Source organism: Hemitrygon akajei, chromosome 11, assembly GCF_048418815.1.
Source record: "Hemitrygon akajei chromosome 11, sHemAka1.3, whole genome shotgun sequence".
NCBI lineage: Eukaryota > Metazoa > Chordata > Chondrichthyes > Myliobatiformes > Dasyatidae > Hemitrygon > Hemitrygon akajei.
Genome location: NC_133134.1, coordinates 45,767,163 through 45,784,488, shown reverse-complemented (window position 1 = coordinate 45,784,488; position 17,326 = coordinate 45,767,163). Strand labels below are relative to the sequence as shown.

At 36.3% G+C, this 17,326-nt stretch overlaps 1 protein-coding gene across 2 annotated transcripts in view; it reads left to right on the top strand.

Moving 5' to 3' along the window:
- The window catches only part of pemt (phosphatidylethanolamine N-methyltransferase), a 129,687-nt gene that overhangs the window by 47,149 nt on the left and 65,212 nt on the right, over window positions 1-17,326 (top strand). For both annotated transcript variants that reach the window (XM_073060759.1, XM_073060758.1), the window contains exon 3: window positions 1,888-2,003. In XM_073060759.1, coding sequence (XP_072916860.1) covers window positions 1,888-2,003 — 116 coding nt within the window. The remainder of the gene's footprint in view (window positions 1-1,887; window positions 2,004-17,326) is intronic.

The following is a 17,326-nucleotide window of genomic DNA, read 5'->3' as shown; positions in this document are numbered from 1 at the left end:
AAAACTGGGCTGAGAAATGGAGTTCAACCCAGATAAGTGTGAAGTGGTTCATTTTGGTAGGTCAAATTTGATGGCAGAATATAGTATTAATGGTAAGACTCTGTGGCAGTGTAGAGGATCAGAAGGATCTTGGGATAGGACTCTCAAAGCTGCTGCGCAGATTGACTTTGTGGTTAAGAAGGCATATGGTGTATTGGCCTTCATTAATTGTGGAATTGAATTTAGGAGCCGAGGGATAACGTTGCAGCTATATAGGACCCTGGTCAGACCCCACTTGGAGTACTGTGCTCAGTTCTGGTCGCCACACTACAGGAAGGATGTGGAAGCCATTGAAAGGGTGCAGAGGAGATTTACAAGGATGTTGCCTGGATTGGGGAACATGCCTTATGAAACCTGGTTGAATGAACTGGGCCTTTTCTCCTTGGGGCGATGGAGGATGAGAGGTGACCTGACAGAGGTGTACAAGATGATGAGAGGCATTGATTGTGTGGATAGTCGGAGGTTTTTTCCCAGGGCTGAAGTGGTTTCCACAAGAGGACACAGTTTTAAGGTGCTGGGGAGTAGATACAGAGAAGATGTCAGGGGTAAGTTTTTTACGCAGAGAGTGGTGAGTGCGTGGAATGGGCTGAAGGCAACGGTGGTGGAGGTGGATACGATAGGGTCTTTTAAGAGACTTTTGGATAGGTACATGGAGCTTAGAAAAATAGAGGGCTAGTAATTTCTAAGGTAGGGACATGTTCGGCACAACTTTGTGGGCCGAAGGGCCTGTATTGTGCTGTAGGTTTTCTATGTTTTCTATATTTCTATGAAGTGGAGAACAATAGAATAGTCAAGTCCAGAGGATACAAAATATCAGGTATCTGATAAACCACAAGCTATAAGTTTTCATTCTGAAATGAACTAGCTATAGTGAAATCTGGCTCTGTAAAAGGAAGCAGGAGATGCTTGGACAAACAATGGAACAAAAGAAAATCCTTAGCCAAGACTTTATCAATGTTTAGTTTACTGATTTGTAAAAATATATTCTTAGTAAAGTACAAAGATAACAGTGTGTTATCATTTTGAAACTGGTTGTTTTTGCGGTAAAGTTTATGAAGTTTGGATAAAAGCAATTTTTATAGGCATCATATTCCAGATTAAGTTTGGGGTCAGTTCCCTGTTAAAGGAACATTCAATTTTGAGATTAAATATTGATTGTTTACTGAGTGATATTCTGCATAGTGATATTTGTATGAATCAAAGGTGAGTGATGTTCACCTTTGATTCATTCAAAGCTGCTCTTGGAAAATTTATTGAAAGGTACACCTTTTCTTACAATTTTGGTGGGAGGCCAATAGCAATGTCTACATTATTGAAAAGTAAAAGCTGAAATGTGTGGAAAATCCTAAAGAAAGAAAATTAATACAATTTCCAAAAAGTTATGGTCTCTGCAGATACTAGGGTCACATATTCAGAAACAGGTTCTGAATTGTATTAAAAACACTGTTAGTTGTAGGAAGTGTCAAAGTATCCATCAGGAATTACTGTTGAGTTTGTGCCTGAAGTCATATGCTGTAAACATTTTTTAGCTCAAGATTTCTACGATGTTAACTAAGAACATGTAAATTAAAATTGCAATTTGCTTTCTTTGAATCTATGTAGCTGGACAATTAAACTAGCTATGGCTTTTGAGTTGAAGAAATTAATTTTTGACAGTCACTAAAGCTGAATTTCATCTAAGATCTGCATTGAATGCTACAGGAAGTAAATCAGCATTGTTTCAGTATCCAAAATATATATTAATGAAAATTTTTTTCACGTTACTGTATATTGTGGACATAGAACAGCAGATTTTGGATCCTTCTTTATACATTTCTGATGTTTTGCCTTTCTATTTTAAATTGGCAGGTAGGTCGTTGGGAACACAGAACGAGGTCTCTCACTAAATTGTTTGGTTCCCCTTTCACTGCATGTTATTCTGTAGCAGTTGTCATTCTACTGCTGAATGTCTACAGAAGTTACAGGTGAGATAGTAATCTAGTTACTTATAAAACTGTAGCATGATCTTCCAAAAATAATTAATATAATGAATGTGAAAGATAAATGGTTGCAATATTAACAGGGTATAGAAGTTGCAACAAAAGACACAGAGGCCTCATTAGTTGTAAATACTACTAAAGAAACATTTTGTCACAAATCAGGCTTTTTTTAAATTGTCAAACAAATCAATTTTGTTTCCATCATTATCATGACTGGGCCTTGGTTTTGACTTCCCACCCTTTCTGTGGTAGGATTTATGATCAAAAGGCCTTACTGTTCAGTAAGGTATTACTCCTGAGCAACTTAACCTCTTCATAACCATACAAGCTAAGCACCATTCTTCCTTCTACCCCCAACCAACCCCCTGTCCTTTGTATGTCATTGGCAAATTTGCTGATGAGAAATTTTATGTTGTATGTTCAGTTGTTACTGCTGGTGTCAAGATTAATATTATTGTGTTTGATTCACAGTGAAGTTTTCATAATGTATTTACTTCTGAAAATTTCAACAATGTCGTACTTCATGGGTAGCTTGATATATTGTGTACTGAATACTTCAGTACTTATTACTTGCATATCTTGAATCAGTCTACCTTTGGTGGCAAAGTAAATTCAATCATGAAGTTGAAATTGACCCAATTTTGATTTGCTCAAATATCAAAAATTGCCTGGCAGTTCTTTTACTTGTGTAGCATTGCAACTACGTAATTGTTGTTAGTAACTAGCTAGGAAGATTGGTCATTTGAAAACATTATTTAATTGATGTGTTGGGTTTTGCTTTGTCCTCTGGTATACTGATATGATTTATACAGTTTAAAATCATTAGGAGGTCTTGGAAGAGAATTGCCATCCATTCTTAAATTCAAAAGCATAGTGGAGCAGATTGGTGTATATTTTTTTCCTTCAAGCTTTGTTTAAACCCAGTCTTGTTCAAATTGAATAAAAATAAACATTTTGTGCTTCACTTTGTGTTAAATGGACCCATTTCTTTGATTCTTGCATAAAGATACTATAAAATCATCAATAACGTAGCACTCATTAACAATATGCACAAATGATTATGGTCCCTGCTATTGCAGCAATAACAAGTCAAGTCAAGTCAACTCTTATTATCATTTTGACCATAACTGTTGGTACAGTGCATAGTAAAAATGAGACAACGTTTTTCAGGACCATGGTGTTACATGACACAGTACAAAAAACTAGACTGAACTACGTAATAAAAAAAACACAGAGAAAGCTACACTAGACTACAGACCTACACTGGACTGCATAAAGTGCACAAAAACAGTGCAGGCATTACAATAAATAATAAACAGGACAGTAGGGCAAAGTGTCAGTCCAGGCTTCGGGTATTGAGGAGTCTGATAGCTTGGGGGAAGAAACTGTTACATAGTCTGGTTGTGAGAGCCCGAATGCTTTGGAGCCTTTTCCCAGATGGCAGGAGGGAGAAGAGATTGTATGAGGGGTGCATGGGGTCCTTCATAATGCTGTTTCCTCTGCGGATGCAGCGTATAGTGTAAATGTCCGTGATGGCAGTAAGAGAGACCCCGATGATCTTCTCAGCTGACCTCACTATCCGCTGCAGGGTCTTGTGATCCGAGATGGTGCAATTTTTGAACCAGGCAGTGATGCAGTTGCTCAAGAAGCTCTCAGTACAACCCCTGTAGAATGTGATGAGGATGGGGGGTGGGAGATGGACTTTCCTCAGCCTTCGCAAAAAGTAGAGATGCTGCTGGGCTTTCTTTGCTATGGAGCTGGTGTTGAGGGACCAGGTGAGATTCTCCGTCAGGTGAACACCAAGGAATTTGGTGCTGTTTACGATCTCTACCGAGGAGTCGTTGATGTTCACCGGGGAGTGGTCACTCCATGCCCTCCTGAAGTCAACAACCATCTCTTTTGTTTTGTTCACGTTAAGAGACAGTTTGTTGGCTCTGCACCAGTCCGTTAGCCGCTGCACCTCCTCTCTGTAAGCTGACTCGTCGTTCTTGCTGATGAGACCCACCACGGTCGTGTCATCGGCGAACTTGATGATATGGTTCAAGCTGTGTGTTGCAGCACAGTCGTGGGTCAGCAGAGTGAACAGCAGTGGACTGAGCACGCAACCCTGGGGAGCCCCCGTGCTCAGTGTGATGCAACCAGTCAGTATTAAGAGTGCAGATATAATGTTACCAGTAATATACTTCAATGTCAATCAATAAGAGATTAAAGGAAAACAGTTTTATTTTGGGTACTATCTTTTGTTCACCTTCCTTAATTCTATTCACAAAGGATTTATTTTAACATTAATATTCCACTCTTAAGTTGGATAGAATTCGTAAAATAGCACCTTGTACAATTGTATAAAGCAAACCTTCTGTTTCTGATAAAGACTCCTAATACGTATGCATATTAATTAGGTTTTAGAATAATGATAAAATTCAGAACTTTTTGCAGCTGCAGTTTACTTAATATTGAATCTTGAGATTACTTTTTTCTGTTGATATTATAGACTTATTTTCAAATTCAGTGCACATCATATGGAAGATCTATTTGCCTTCAATTAACTAGAATTGGTTAAAGGTTCAGACTACATTTGTTAAAAAAATTTGAAGGAAATTTATTAGCAAACTGCAGATGTCAAAAAGCAATAACTGGAAGGTCAATGATTGGTTATTAAGGCAGAGGAACAGGAAAATCCGGTAGATCCTCTGCAGTACTACTGAGCTGAAAGGTGTTGTTCACAGTTATGGCAGTAAAGACCATAAGACATAAGAGCAGAATTAGGCCATCTGGCCCATCGAGTCTACTCCACCATTCAATCATGGCCGATCTTTTTTTTCTCCTCCTCAACCCCAGTTCCTGGCCTTCTCCCTGTAACCTTTGATGCCATGTCCAATCAAGAACTTATCAGTCTGTGCCTTAAATACATCCAATGATCTGGCCTCTACAACTGCATGTAGCAACAAATTCCACAAATTTACCACCTTTTGGCTAAAGAAATTTCTTCGCATCTCTGTTTTGAAAGGGCACCCCTCTGTCCTGAAGCTGTGCCACCTTGTCCTAGACTCTCCCACCATGGGAAACATCCTTTCCACATCTACTCTGGTCTAGGCCTTGCAACATTCAAAGGATTTCTATGAGATCCCCCCTCATCCTCCTGAATTCCAGCGAATACAGACCCAGAGCCATCAAACGTTTCTCATATGATAACCCTTTCATTCCTGGAATCATCTTTGTGAACCTCTTCTGGACCCTCTCCAATGCCAGAACATCTTTTCCAAGCCGAGTGGCCCAAAACTGTTCACAGTACTCAAGGTGAGGCCTTACCAGTGCCTTATAAAGCCTCAGTAATCTGGTTAAAGGACCGAAACTGGTTTGTTTGTGTGTTTGGGGGGGAGGGGGCCTCTGGAGGACCTGAAATACAGCATGTTGAACATTTGATCAGCAGGATTTGCTTTTGATGTGACCTGTATTTTTTTTCTTTCTTTTTCAATCTTTTTATTAAATTTCAAATTAATGAACATATCAATATTGATAATGGTACAAAGAGATGGGATCACATTAATAACGTTAACATGTAAAAATACATATTTCAAGTAACAAACAGAGTTTAACCTCCCAATCTGTTAGTAATTAATCATGAAAAAGATGTTTATAAAAGAGAAAAAATCCCTAAACAAGAAAAACTAAACTAAAAAAAACAAACAAAAGAAAACAAAGATTGGGCTGCCATGTTTCATCGGTTAAAATTATAATTTGTCGTTAACTCCACTCCTCTATACATGAACAAAGAAATTGCTAAAAAAAGGATTCAGAAAAGGTCAACCTATATCATATGAAAATATTGAATAAATGGCCTCCAACAAATTTAACCGAAGGGTCCATAGTACCGCTCCTAATTTTTTCCAAGTTTAAACATGCTATCGTTTGGGAAAACCATTGAAATGTGTTGGGGGGATTGAAATCTTTCCATTTAAGTAACATGGATCTTCTGGCTATTAATGTCACAATTAAACGACAAGCTGATGAGGATAAATGACTGGAGTCTATCACTGGTAGTCCAAAAATTGCAGTAATAGGATGAGGTTGTAAATCAACACGCAGAACTACTGAAATAATATCAAAAATATCTTTCCAATATTTTCCTAGAAGAGAGCAAGAGCAGAAAATAGGTGTCAAGGAAGCAACTTTAGAATTACATCTATCACAAACAAGATTTATATGACGGTAAAAACGAGTTAACTTATCCTTGGGCATATGAGCCCTATGAACCACCTTAAATTGTATCAAAGCGTGTCTGGCACACATTGAAGAAGTATATTAACTAGTTTGAGAATTTTCTCCCATTTCTCTGTAGATAAAGATATTTGAAGTTCTCTTTCCCACTCATTCTTAATTTTATCAGATGTACCTAGACGTATTTTCATAATCAGATCATAAATAATTGCTATTAAATTCTTCTGATAGGGGTTTAAACCTAAATTTTTTTCTGTAACTTCGACTTGATGTAATATTGGAAAGGTAGATAAAGTAGCATTCAGAAAGGTTCTTATCTGTAAATATCTGAAAAAATGTGATCTTGGCAAATTATATTTACTAGACAGCTGTTCAAAAGACATAACACAATCATCCATGAATAAATCATGAAAGCATGTTATTCCTTTTGTTTTCCATTTTTAAAAATAGCTTGATCAATTTTAGACGGTTGGAAATAAAAGTTAGTTATAATAGGACTTGAAGGGATAAATTTATTCAATCCAAAAAATTTACAAAATTGAAACCATATTCATATTGTATGTTTAACTATTGGATTTATCATTTGTTTTTTCAGTTTAGTAAATGCAAAAGGAAGCGTAGCTCTCAAAATAGAAGCCAGCCCCTGTGCAGACTCCTGCTGGAGGTCCATCCATCGTGGAGATTGAATTTCAATCTCCAAAACATTAAATATTGAATATTAATTGTCCAGTAATAAAATCTAAGATTTGGCAAAGCCAAACCGCCTTCCTTTTTTGATTTCTGTAAATATTTCTTACTTAACCTGGGATTTCTATATTGCCATATATATGAAGAAATTTTAGAATCAATAATATCAAAAAAAGATTTAGGAACGAAAATTGATACTGCCTGAAATAGATACAGAAATTTAGGTAAAATAAACATCTTAATAGCATTAATTCTACCAATCAAAGATAAGGACAGTGGGGACCATTTATTAAATAGTTGTCTGTATGATGCACATTCAGTGGGATCTTTATCTTTTTTAGGAATTAAAGAAATAGATGCTCATAAAAGGATTGTGGTAATTTACCTACTAATAAAGCACCTTAAAAATTCTACATAACCAGGGAGAAAGTAAATCTGAAAAAGATTTTGAAAATTCAGCTGTACATCCATCCGGGCCAGGTGCTTTACTAGAGTTTATCTATCGAAAAGATTGCCTTCTTTATTTCCTCTTCATTAATGGATGCATCTAATGCTAAACGTTCATCAGCTGGTAATTTTGGAATATTTAGTTTCCTTAAAAATTCATGCATTATGGTAAGATCATCAGGAAATTCTGATTAATATAAATTAGTATAAAATTCTTGAAAAGATTTATTCATTTCATTGTGGTTAACCGTCAAAATACCATCCTGTCTATGAACTTTATTCATCTGATGTTTCGCCAAAGCAGCTTTCAATTGGTTAGCCAACAATTTACCCGATTTATCACTATGTATATAAAAATGATTCCTAGTTTTAAGTAATTGGTTTTCAATCAAGGATGTTAATAACAAACTATGCTGAAGTTCAACTCTCTCTTTATAAAGCTCCAAATTGGGAGCAATAGAATATTTTTTATCGATTTCTTTAATCTTATCAACCAATGTACGTATCTCACTATCAATTCATTTTTACAATACAGCAGAGTATGAAATAATTTGTCCACAGATGTGTGCTTTAAAGGTACCCCGTAATATTCCACTGGAAATTTCTTCTGTTGAATTAGATGAAAAGAAAAATGCAATCTGTTCTTTAATGAAATTTAACGGTAATAGATTTGTGGAAATGGTAATTATATCATAGTCACAGGTGGTGACAGACGGAACTAATTGAGAATCAATAAAGAAGTAATCGATTCTAGAGTAATTATGATAAACATGAGAAAAGAAAGAGAACTCTTTATCATTAGGATGTAAAAACCTCCAAATTTCTAAAATTCCCAAGTCAACTAAAAAGGAATTAATAAAAGTAGCAGATTTGTTTGGAAGTACCTGATTGAGTGCCGACCTATCCATCATAGGATTCAAATAACAATTAAAATCTCCACCCATTATTAACCTATATTCATTTAAATTGGGAAGAGATATAAGTAAGTGCTTAAAGAATTCAAGATGGTCAGTATTTGGTGCATAAACATGAACCAAAACTACTTTTTGGTTGTAAAGTAAACCAGTAATTAATAGAAATCCACCATATGGATCTGAGATTGTATCATGATAAACAAATGAGATCAAAGGGTCTATAAAAATAGAAACACCTTTCACTTTGGTCAATGAGTTTGAGTGAAACTGTTGTTCTTTCCAAAACCTAAAAAGGCGCTGGTTATCTTCCTTCCTCACATGAATCTCCTGCGCAGAAATAATCTGAGCATTCAATCTATGAAAAACTTTTTAAATCTTCTTCCATTTAATTGGATGATTCAAGCCATTCGTGTTCCATGAAACAAAGTTAATAATATTATCCATTTTCCTTAAATAAACTATATGGTATGTAAAGGGTTAACCAAATTGCATAGGAAACTCATGAACCAGGAAGAGCGAAAAAAGTTTAAAGAGGAACCGGAAGTTACGACAATACAGACATTTTTGTAGTTTCAAGGCAGACCAAAGGAAAAATACTAATACTGAACCCCCTCTCCCCCAAAGCCACAAAACCTGGCCAATAAGCAGCCACGGGACTATCTAAGAACCACCCAAACCCCATCTCTCTTGTTGGCAAGTCTCCAAATTTTAAAGAATAAAAACACCACCAGTAGCCAAAACATTGCAAAAAAAAAATGCCAGACACAAGGTAAGTGGAAAAACAACCTTTTGTAGACTGTTTTAAAAACCAAGGTCTTAAAAGATAAAACAGAGTTTCATAATAATTAATCACCAAGTTAAGGTCTTATTAATTTTCTAAAATGAACAATTAAAAATAAAACAGTAAAATAATAAAGGAAAAGGAAGAGAACTTTAATATAAAACAGACATAAGCCAAAACAAAGTATCCAAAACATCAGCCCAAGGGCAAGACTCCACGAACTTAAAATGTCCGAATCTATAAGCTGATAATTAACTAATAAACCCGGTATATACAAACAACAAGAAACGGAAAATTGGTTAAACATCTAAGTTCAGAGAATGTTCTTCGAGAAATTGTTATGCGTTGTCCACTGATTTAAACCATTTAAATGATTTATCGGGTAAGACCACTCTTAAGCGGGCGGGGTACAACAAAGCCGGTCGAAAATTCCTTTGATATAATTCCGACATCACCACTTTCAAACGCAATCTTTCTTGCATTACCTTGGGACAATAATCTTCAACCAAACTAAACTTAAGATTTTGATGTTCAATAATTCCTTTACGATGAGCAATTGGAATTAAGTGCTCCTTAGTACTCACATAGTGAAATCGAAGAATAACGTGACATGGTTTTAACTCTCTCGATGGTTTTGATTTTAACGACCAATGTGCACGATCAAGTACCAGAGGAGAAGTGAGACCTTCCAAACCAAAAACTTCCATTAAGAATTGAGAGAAAAATTCAGTAAGGTTCCCGCTCTCGACGTTTTCACTGAGTACTATAATTCGCAAATTCTGTCTGTGATTATGACTCTCTAAATCAATAACCTTGGCTTTATACTGCTCCAATGTAAGAGTAGTTGAACTTAATTTCTTTTCAAAAGAATTCATTCTGGAATCTGTTTCCCAGCCTCAGTAAGCTTGGAAATTTGCCGTTGTTGTTTATCGTTCTCTTTTTCAAGTGCTTTCAGCATTTGAAAGTGCTTTGTTCTCCTTCAGCATTACTTCCAATGCAGCGAATCTTTTGCCAAGTTTTTCATCCAATAATTTTGAAAGAGCTTGTAAAATAAGTTCAAGTTGTGTAGGCTGATCTTCTTTCTTCCTGTTTCCATTACTGGTTTCCTTGCCTTTGGCTAATGCCTTTCTTGCTCTGGAAGTCATTTCCGTTGATTAAACTTCAGAATTCAAACATATAAAGATGTTAAAGACACTTTGATATATATAATAAAAGGGTGGTTAGGAAATTGAAAAATGACAGGAGCAGAGCCAAAAATTTGACCTACTTCATTTGGCACCACCAAGAGAGTTCTGTATGTTTTTTTAAATCAGTTCCTCAAAGGTGAGGATTGTTTGCCTCCACTTCATTTATTTGGGGTTTGAATTGTCTCATTTGAATAATGTGGGTCCTGCAGACAGGAAGGGAAGGAGGTATGACAGAGATATTGATTGTAGTTTGCATGGTGGTGTGCTGTTTATGTATTTTCAGAGCCCATCTGATGCTCCTGATGCAGATACTTAAAGCTCACAGTAATTCAAGTTGATTTTGCACAGACTTGAACTAAAAAATAACAAGTTGGTGAGAATGTTACACTGAAGAAGGCACAGCAGCATCTGCACTTTCTGAAAACATTGAGGCATGCAAAGCTGCCTCATTGAGGCTCCCTGTCTCCATTCTAACAAATTTCTACAGGAGCACCTTCGAGAGGATTTCTGTCTGGCTGCATCACTTTTGGTACGGAAGCTGCAAGACCCTACAGAAGATAGTAAAAATGGCTGAGAGCATCACCGGGTTCTCCCTCCCTCCCTCCCCAGTCATCCTCAGCAATGTTTTGGGCCCTTCGTATACAACTCTCCTGGTAAGCGTTGTATACAAAGGGCCCAAAACATTGCTGAGGATTCCATCCCACAATCCTTTTGACCAACTACCATCAGGAATTAGATGCAGGAGCATCAGAACTAGGACAGCCAGACTAGATGATAGCTTTTCCCCCAGCTGTGAGACTCATGAATACTCTGCCACCTCTGAGGTCTCATCATTAGGACAGCATGCTGTTTATTGTTTACCTGTGCTATACACTTCACCTGCATTTTGAATTGTATTTTATTAACTTATTCTGTGTGATATATGTATTGTGGGTGCACTGTGGTCCTGAGGAGTGTTGTTTTGTTTGGTTGTATGTATGTACAGTCAGATGGCTATAAACTTAGTTTTTAAAAAGCTGTTAAAATTACTTCTTATGTCCCATTGGTATTCCCTTGCCATGACAGAGCATTGACTAGAGTAACTTTATCAGTAATCTAGTGTCAAGCATGTGGGCAGATTGGCTCACAAGGAAGCCAAACTTGTATGTGAAATTGAAATACCCGAGGACTTGGGTTTTGTGTCCAAACAAATAATACTTATTTTTTAGTCTATTTTTCTTTCATTCTGTCCTAGATTATTTGTAGGGTGTCAGTTTTTCTTTAGGAATGTTGCAGACAGGTGATATTGGTACCTTTCTTACCTGATCTGTTTGGAGACATTTGAATTTGAGGATGTATCAGATGGTGCAGTGGATGTTGTCCAAGGCCTTTGACAAGATCACACGTAGTTAAAATTTCTATGCAGAATGAAAAACATCAATACTTGTATGGATTTGCTGTAAGTCACAATTCATTGTATACTTATCCAAACAGATTAGCAAATTGGGTTACAATAGGATGCTAGATAAATGAATTTTATTTAAATGCATTGCTATTGGCATCAAGATGAGTTAGAAGTACTAATAATGTGAAAATTCACTTGTCAATAAATGTGATGCTATTTCTTTTTGTCTTTTTGGTCATTAATTAATAACAGTTGTTCAGCTATGAACATGGCTTCTGATAAATCATCAGGGTAAAGGTGAAGTTTGGTGTGATCTGAAGAATGGGCTTTGATTAGAAAAAGATTAAGCTTCATTCATGATCATGGTGGCTGGGTCATTAGCATAGGATACCTAGAATCAGAAAGTGTAACTTTCTAGTTTCTATTTTCTTTATTGTGCCATAATCAGAGATCAGTGTGTGCAGGAGTCAACAGGAATGATAGTTCTGGAACATAAAGGTTGTAAGCCATGAATAATGATTACAAAATTAAACTAGAGGAAGGAAAGATGAAAAAGTTTAAGAACCTATGCAAAAACTATCCATTGGGTATTTCAATTTTGTATAGCACTTTCTCTGATAGTTAACATCCTAATACTTAAGTATTCAATCAGCAAAAAGAAAAGAATGCTTCTACCTAATATGAAAAAGAAAGCTAGTTCTCAGTATGAGGAGCATTGGAGGTGAGGTCATCAAATAAGCAAGCAGAGACTCTCAACTGAAAGAGTCAGGATTAACATTATTCACATTTTTAAGTTATTTAATAAAACTCTAATGTATATGAGGTTCAGTAATGTACTTTAAGTATAACTGGGATACCACATTACTACACTTCTTTAAGATTTAAATCTATGAACAAAAGTATCCTCATGTGCCAAAATGTTGACTACACCCTGGAACAGGATACAGAATGATGGATTTTCAAAAATATTCTGTAAGTGGTTGCTCAGGAGGCAGATATAAACAGTTCAGGATCCTCCAGCGTAGGAAAGCAGTTGGATGAGCGCAGGGGCTAGAGGGTTTAGTGGAGGTTCAGCACGTGCTTTTCACAAGACCACAAGTAAAGGAACAGAGTTAGACTATTTGGCCTATAGTCTGCTCTGCCATTTCATCATGACTGATCCAATTATCCTCTCAGCCTCAATATCCTGCCTTCTCCCTGTATCCCTTCGTGCCCTGACCAATCAAGAATGTTATCAGCATCTGCCTTAAGTGTAAATGAAGACTTGGCTTCCACAGCCGCCTGTGACAAACAATTCCACAGATTCACCACTCTCTGGCTAAAGGAATTCCTCCTCATCTCCATTCTAAAAGGACACCCCTCTATTCTGAGGCTTTGTCCTCTGGTCTTAGACTATCCCACCATAGGAAACATCCTCTCCACATCCACTCTTTCAAGTCCTTTTACCATTCAATAGGTTTCAGTAAGGTCACCCCTCAATGGACATCTTCAAGGAGTGGTGTCTCAGAAAGGTAGTGTGCTGCCTTTATGGTAGTTATTTAGTTTATAATATTTTCGCTTAGTAATTCGTTTGTTAGCATTTTTTAGTTAAAATTAGGATTGTTTAAGTAAATTCATTTGTCTGTAATATATTGCGGCTGCGATGACGTCACATCTGGTTTCACCGCGTCTTGTGGGAAAATACCGGTTTGGGATAAACGCAAGGGTGGGGGGCGCTCACATGTGGCAGTTCAGCGCAAGTTAAGGTTGTTCTCTACGCACCAGAGACACAGTGAAAGCAATGCTGTAAGTCATAAGATAATCGATAATTGAATTAAAATGTTAACGCTGATTCTGTTAAAAGTAACGACGGTCGATAAGGTTTATGTTTTCGTTAGTTAAAGAGTCGGGATAGTTTGTGTTGAAGTGTATTTAAAGCAGTCAATGGAGCAATGGAGATTCCATTGGTCAATGGAGATTCTGACTGTATGCTGCACTTTAATGTAATGTAGTTATTGTAGTTTTACCTTTGCAAGTATTCACGATGTAAATGTGATATTTAGAAGGAAACAAACACTGTACCAATCTTGTATTGTTTTATCAACAGTTTTCACCATACGTTAATGTGAAGAGTGAACAGTAAATGGTTAATCTTACTGCGACCTTGTTTTCATTGACTACGGTTTAACTCGACGTTTAATTCGGGTTTCGTTACACCCAAGCGAGAACGTTACAGGCAGCATCCATTATTAAGGACCTCAGCACCCAGGGCATGCCCTTTTCTCACTGTTACCATCAGGTAGGAGATAGCATCAGAAGCCTGAAGGCACACACTCAGCAATTCAGGAATAGCCATCCGATTTCCAAATGGACATTAAACCTGTGAATACTGCCTCACTTTTTTAATATATATATTATTTCTGTTTCTTGCAAATTTTTAAATCTATTTGATATACGTAGACTGTAATTGATTTACTTATTCATTTATTATGCTCAACCTTTTGATTCCTAACTTTTAAGCGCTTACCAACATCTGGTTCCACAACTTCTTCACTAACTGTTCTGGCACTCTGGTTCCCATCCCCCTCTATTTCCTGGCGTTAATTTTTAATTTGGCCCTTTTTGCTATTGCTTAGGTTCTACATTGAGGGAAATGACTAAAATTCAATCGTAAACTATTTGCTGAAGGTTGATTTCTTAGCAAACTTATGACGATGTAAACTGCCTACTGATCTACCTTTCCTAATTCCCATTGCAAAAAGCCATTTTCATTAAGTAATCTTTAATCTCCAATGAAACAAAGGTGACCTTGCATGCAGAGTAATCTGGAATAATTTGAATTAAATTGAGGCACTAGAGATTATATAAAATTCAATAAGCACTCATGCTCATTCTAAAACCAACAGTAAAATTATACTAAACTAAAATATAAAAGCAAAATGGATTGATTCAAGACATCTTTGAAAACAATAAAGCCTCAAAGTAATTAATTTACAAGACTTTGGCTTATTCCTCTGTAAAGAAAAGCTTTTAATTCTGGAAAAAATGTTAACACCAAAACTCTCTTTTGGCTTTCGCTATGTAATAATGAAAGGAATTGATCAACAACATGAACTCTCAAAGTTCAAGATTGCTTTGAGACTGCCACAGACATAAAAATAATTCACTTACAGTAAGTTCTAAGCTACACCTCTTCAATATAAATTCGTTTTGAATAGCTTAGGATTTCCAGTATCACAAAGAAAGAGAGTAAAATATTCATTCTATAAAAATAGTTTTATAAATCTATTAAAAGGTTCTTTGACCCACGTTCTACAGCTCTAAATGTTTTTGTGAACCTTCCAACATCTTCACTATGATGTGATCAATGCATCATGAAGTAAGAATTGACACCACAAGGTTAGTTAATAAGTTGGATTCTGTCCAGAAGTAAATTGGAGACAAAGTATGTGTTATGGCAGGATTTACAGTGGAATCCATCTACAGCGGATTGATAATTCATAGTCTAGCAGATTCTCAACCAGAAGTGGAAGACAAACATACAACTAAGCTTGCAACAGATCTTATCTAGGTTAATTATCTTACAAACTAAAGTGAATATAGGATTACCTACTTAGATAAATTACATCCATGAGGTAAATCCTGGTCAATTAAATGTATTTTAGTCTTTAAGCAGATTGATGAAGGAAACATCCCATTACCACCTTGTTGGCTGAGATTTGTGGTATTATAAACAGTCAATATTTAAATATCTTTTTAAAGCATCCTTAACTCCAAGAAACTTAATCCTGTCCTTTATCTGTCTTAAAGATATTACTCTTTTCTCCTAATTTTTTTCTGTTGCTTTTTTAAAATTAGAGAATAATACAGCTTAAAAACAGGCTCCCTATCTGTTGTGTCCACGCTGAGCATCAAGTCATTCTTTATTAATTCCATTGGGTCTGCAGCTTTCGATACCTTGCCAAGTCAGATGCATCTTGATACTTAAATGTTGTGTTAGTATCTGTCTTTGCCATCTTCTCTAACAGACCATTCCAGATTCCAGCCACCCTGAAGATAAAAAAAACTTTTGCTTTGATCCTCTGAACCTTTTACATCTTACCCTAAATCTTTCGCCTCTAGCTTTAGATAACTCTGCTATTGGGAAAGTATTCCCTATTTATTCCCCCCATAATTTTGTAAATCTCTATCAGGTTGCCCCCTCCCCATCCACCTGCACTCCGTAAGAACCAAAATCCAGCTTATCTAGTCATTTCACATAACTGAACTGCTTTGTTTCAGAGAACGTCCTGGTGAATCTCTTGTGCATCGCCTAGGGTGCCTTTGTGTCCTTCCTATTTTGTGCTAATCTGAACTATGTGTAGTACAGCAGATATGGTCAATTAACATTTAGAAAGTTGTACCGTAATCTGCCTCTGCTAATAATGGTAAATATTTTATGTACCTTCTTAGCCACCTTATCTGCCACCTTTAGAGATCTTTGGATTTGTATGCTATTTTCCCTATGTTTCTCAATATTCACTGCTGCACAACCATTTTGGATTTAATAGTAAGGGTATCTTCACATAGGTTACATTCCATCTGCTGTTGATTTTCCTGTAGGCTACAACTATCTGCCTCACTATAAACAACACTCATTTTCATGGCATCTGCAGACTAATTATATCTTGTACATTCATATCCAAATTGTTAATGTATATAACAAACAGTGAGAGACCTAACACCAGTATAGTACCAGCCCTGCTGAAGGGTTTTGTCCTGGAACGTTGACTGTACTTTTTTTCTATAGATGTTGCCTGGCCTGCTGAGTTCCTCCAGCATTTTGTGTCTGTTGCTTGGATTTCCAGCATCTGCAGATTTCCTCTTGTTTGTACCAATACAATACCTGTGGTACACTACTGCTCACAAACTTCCAATCACAAAACTAACCCTCTGCCTTCTGTTACTTATACTGATTTTGGATCCAGTCTATACAATGGTTGAATTATATCATCCTAAAGTGAGAAATAAATGTTTAATTGACTGGGATTGAGCATATGAATGTTACTTTAAGTGTTAAGCATCTACTTATTTCCCTTTGCTGGATAAATAATGAAGATAAGATGTTCTGTTGTAGGTTTAGTTGTACTTCAGTTTCCTGTAGCCAGAAGAAAATCCTCACTTATGGACTCTTCATGTTTAGACAAAAAACAAAATTGTATTTGTACTGTTAACTCCACATCAGCTCAACAATTTCTAAATTTGTTCCTGTTCCACCCACAGAGTGATATATTATAGCTGGGTCAAGATTTTTAATCATCTCAACAGCTTGATCCTGAAACCAGAGAGGAATTTCCAAGTAAGCTGCTCAAATCTGCTTGCATATCTGCCAAGGGGAAGTGGATTTTTGGGAGATTTCAGACCAATGAATTCTATTTAATACACTGGATTTGTTATTAAACCCCAGAAATTGGCTAAATTAACAAAACTGCTGAAAGAATTTTGTTTACTAGATACATCTAACTAAAGTTAAATGTGCCGAACTGTTTCTTAAGAGGGTCCCGAAGAGATACTAATGACGCTGTTACGAACCCCGTAACTGGGTGTCTTACCAGCAAAGATAGGAGTATCCGTTGAAGTCTGATGATACTATTTTTAACTGTATTTATTAGTAAAAATACACAAAAATAATATCAATGCAAATATACAGATAATATACGTCATCAATACTA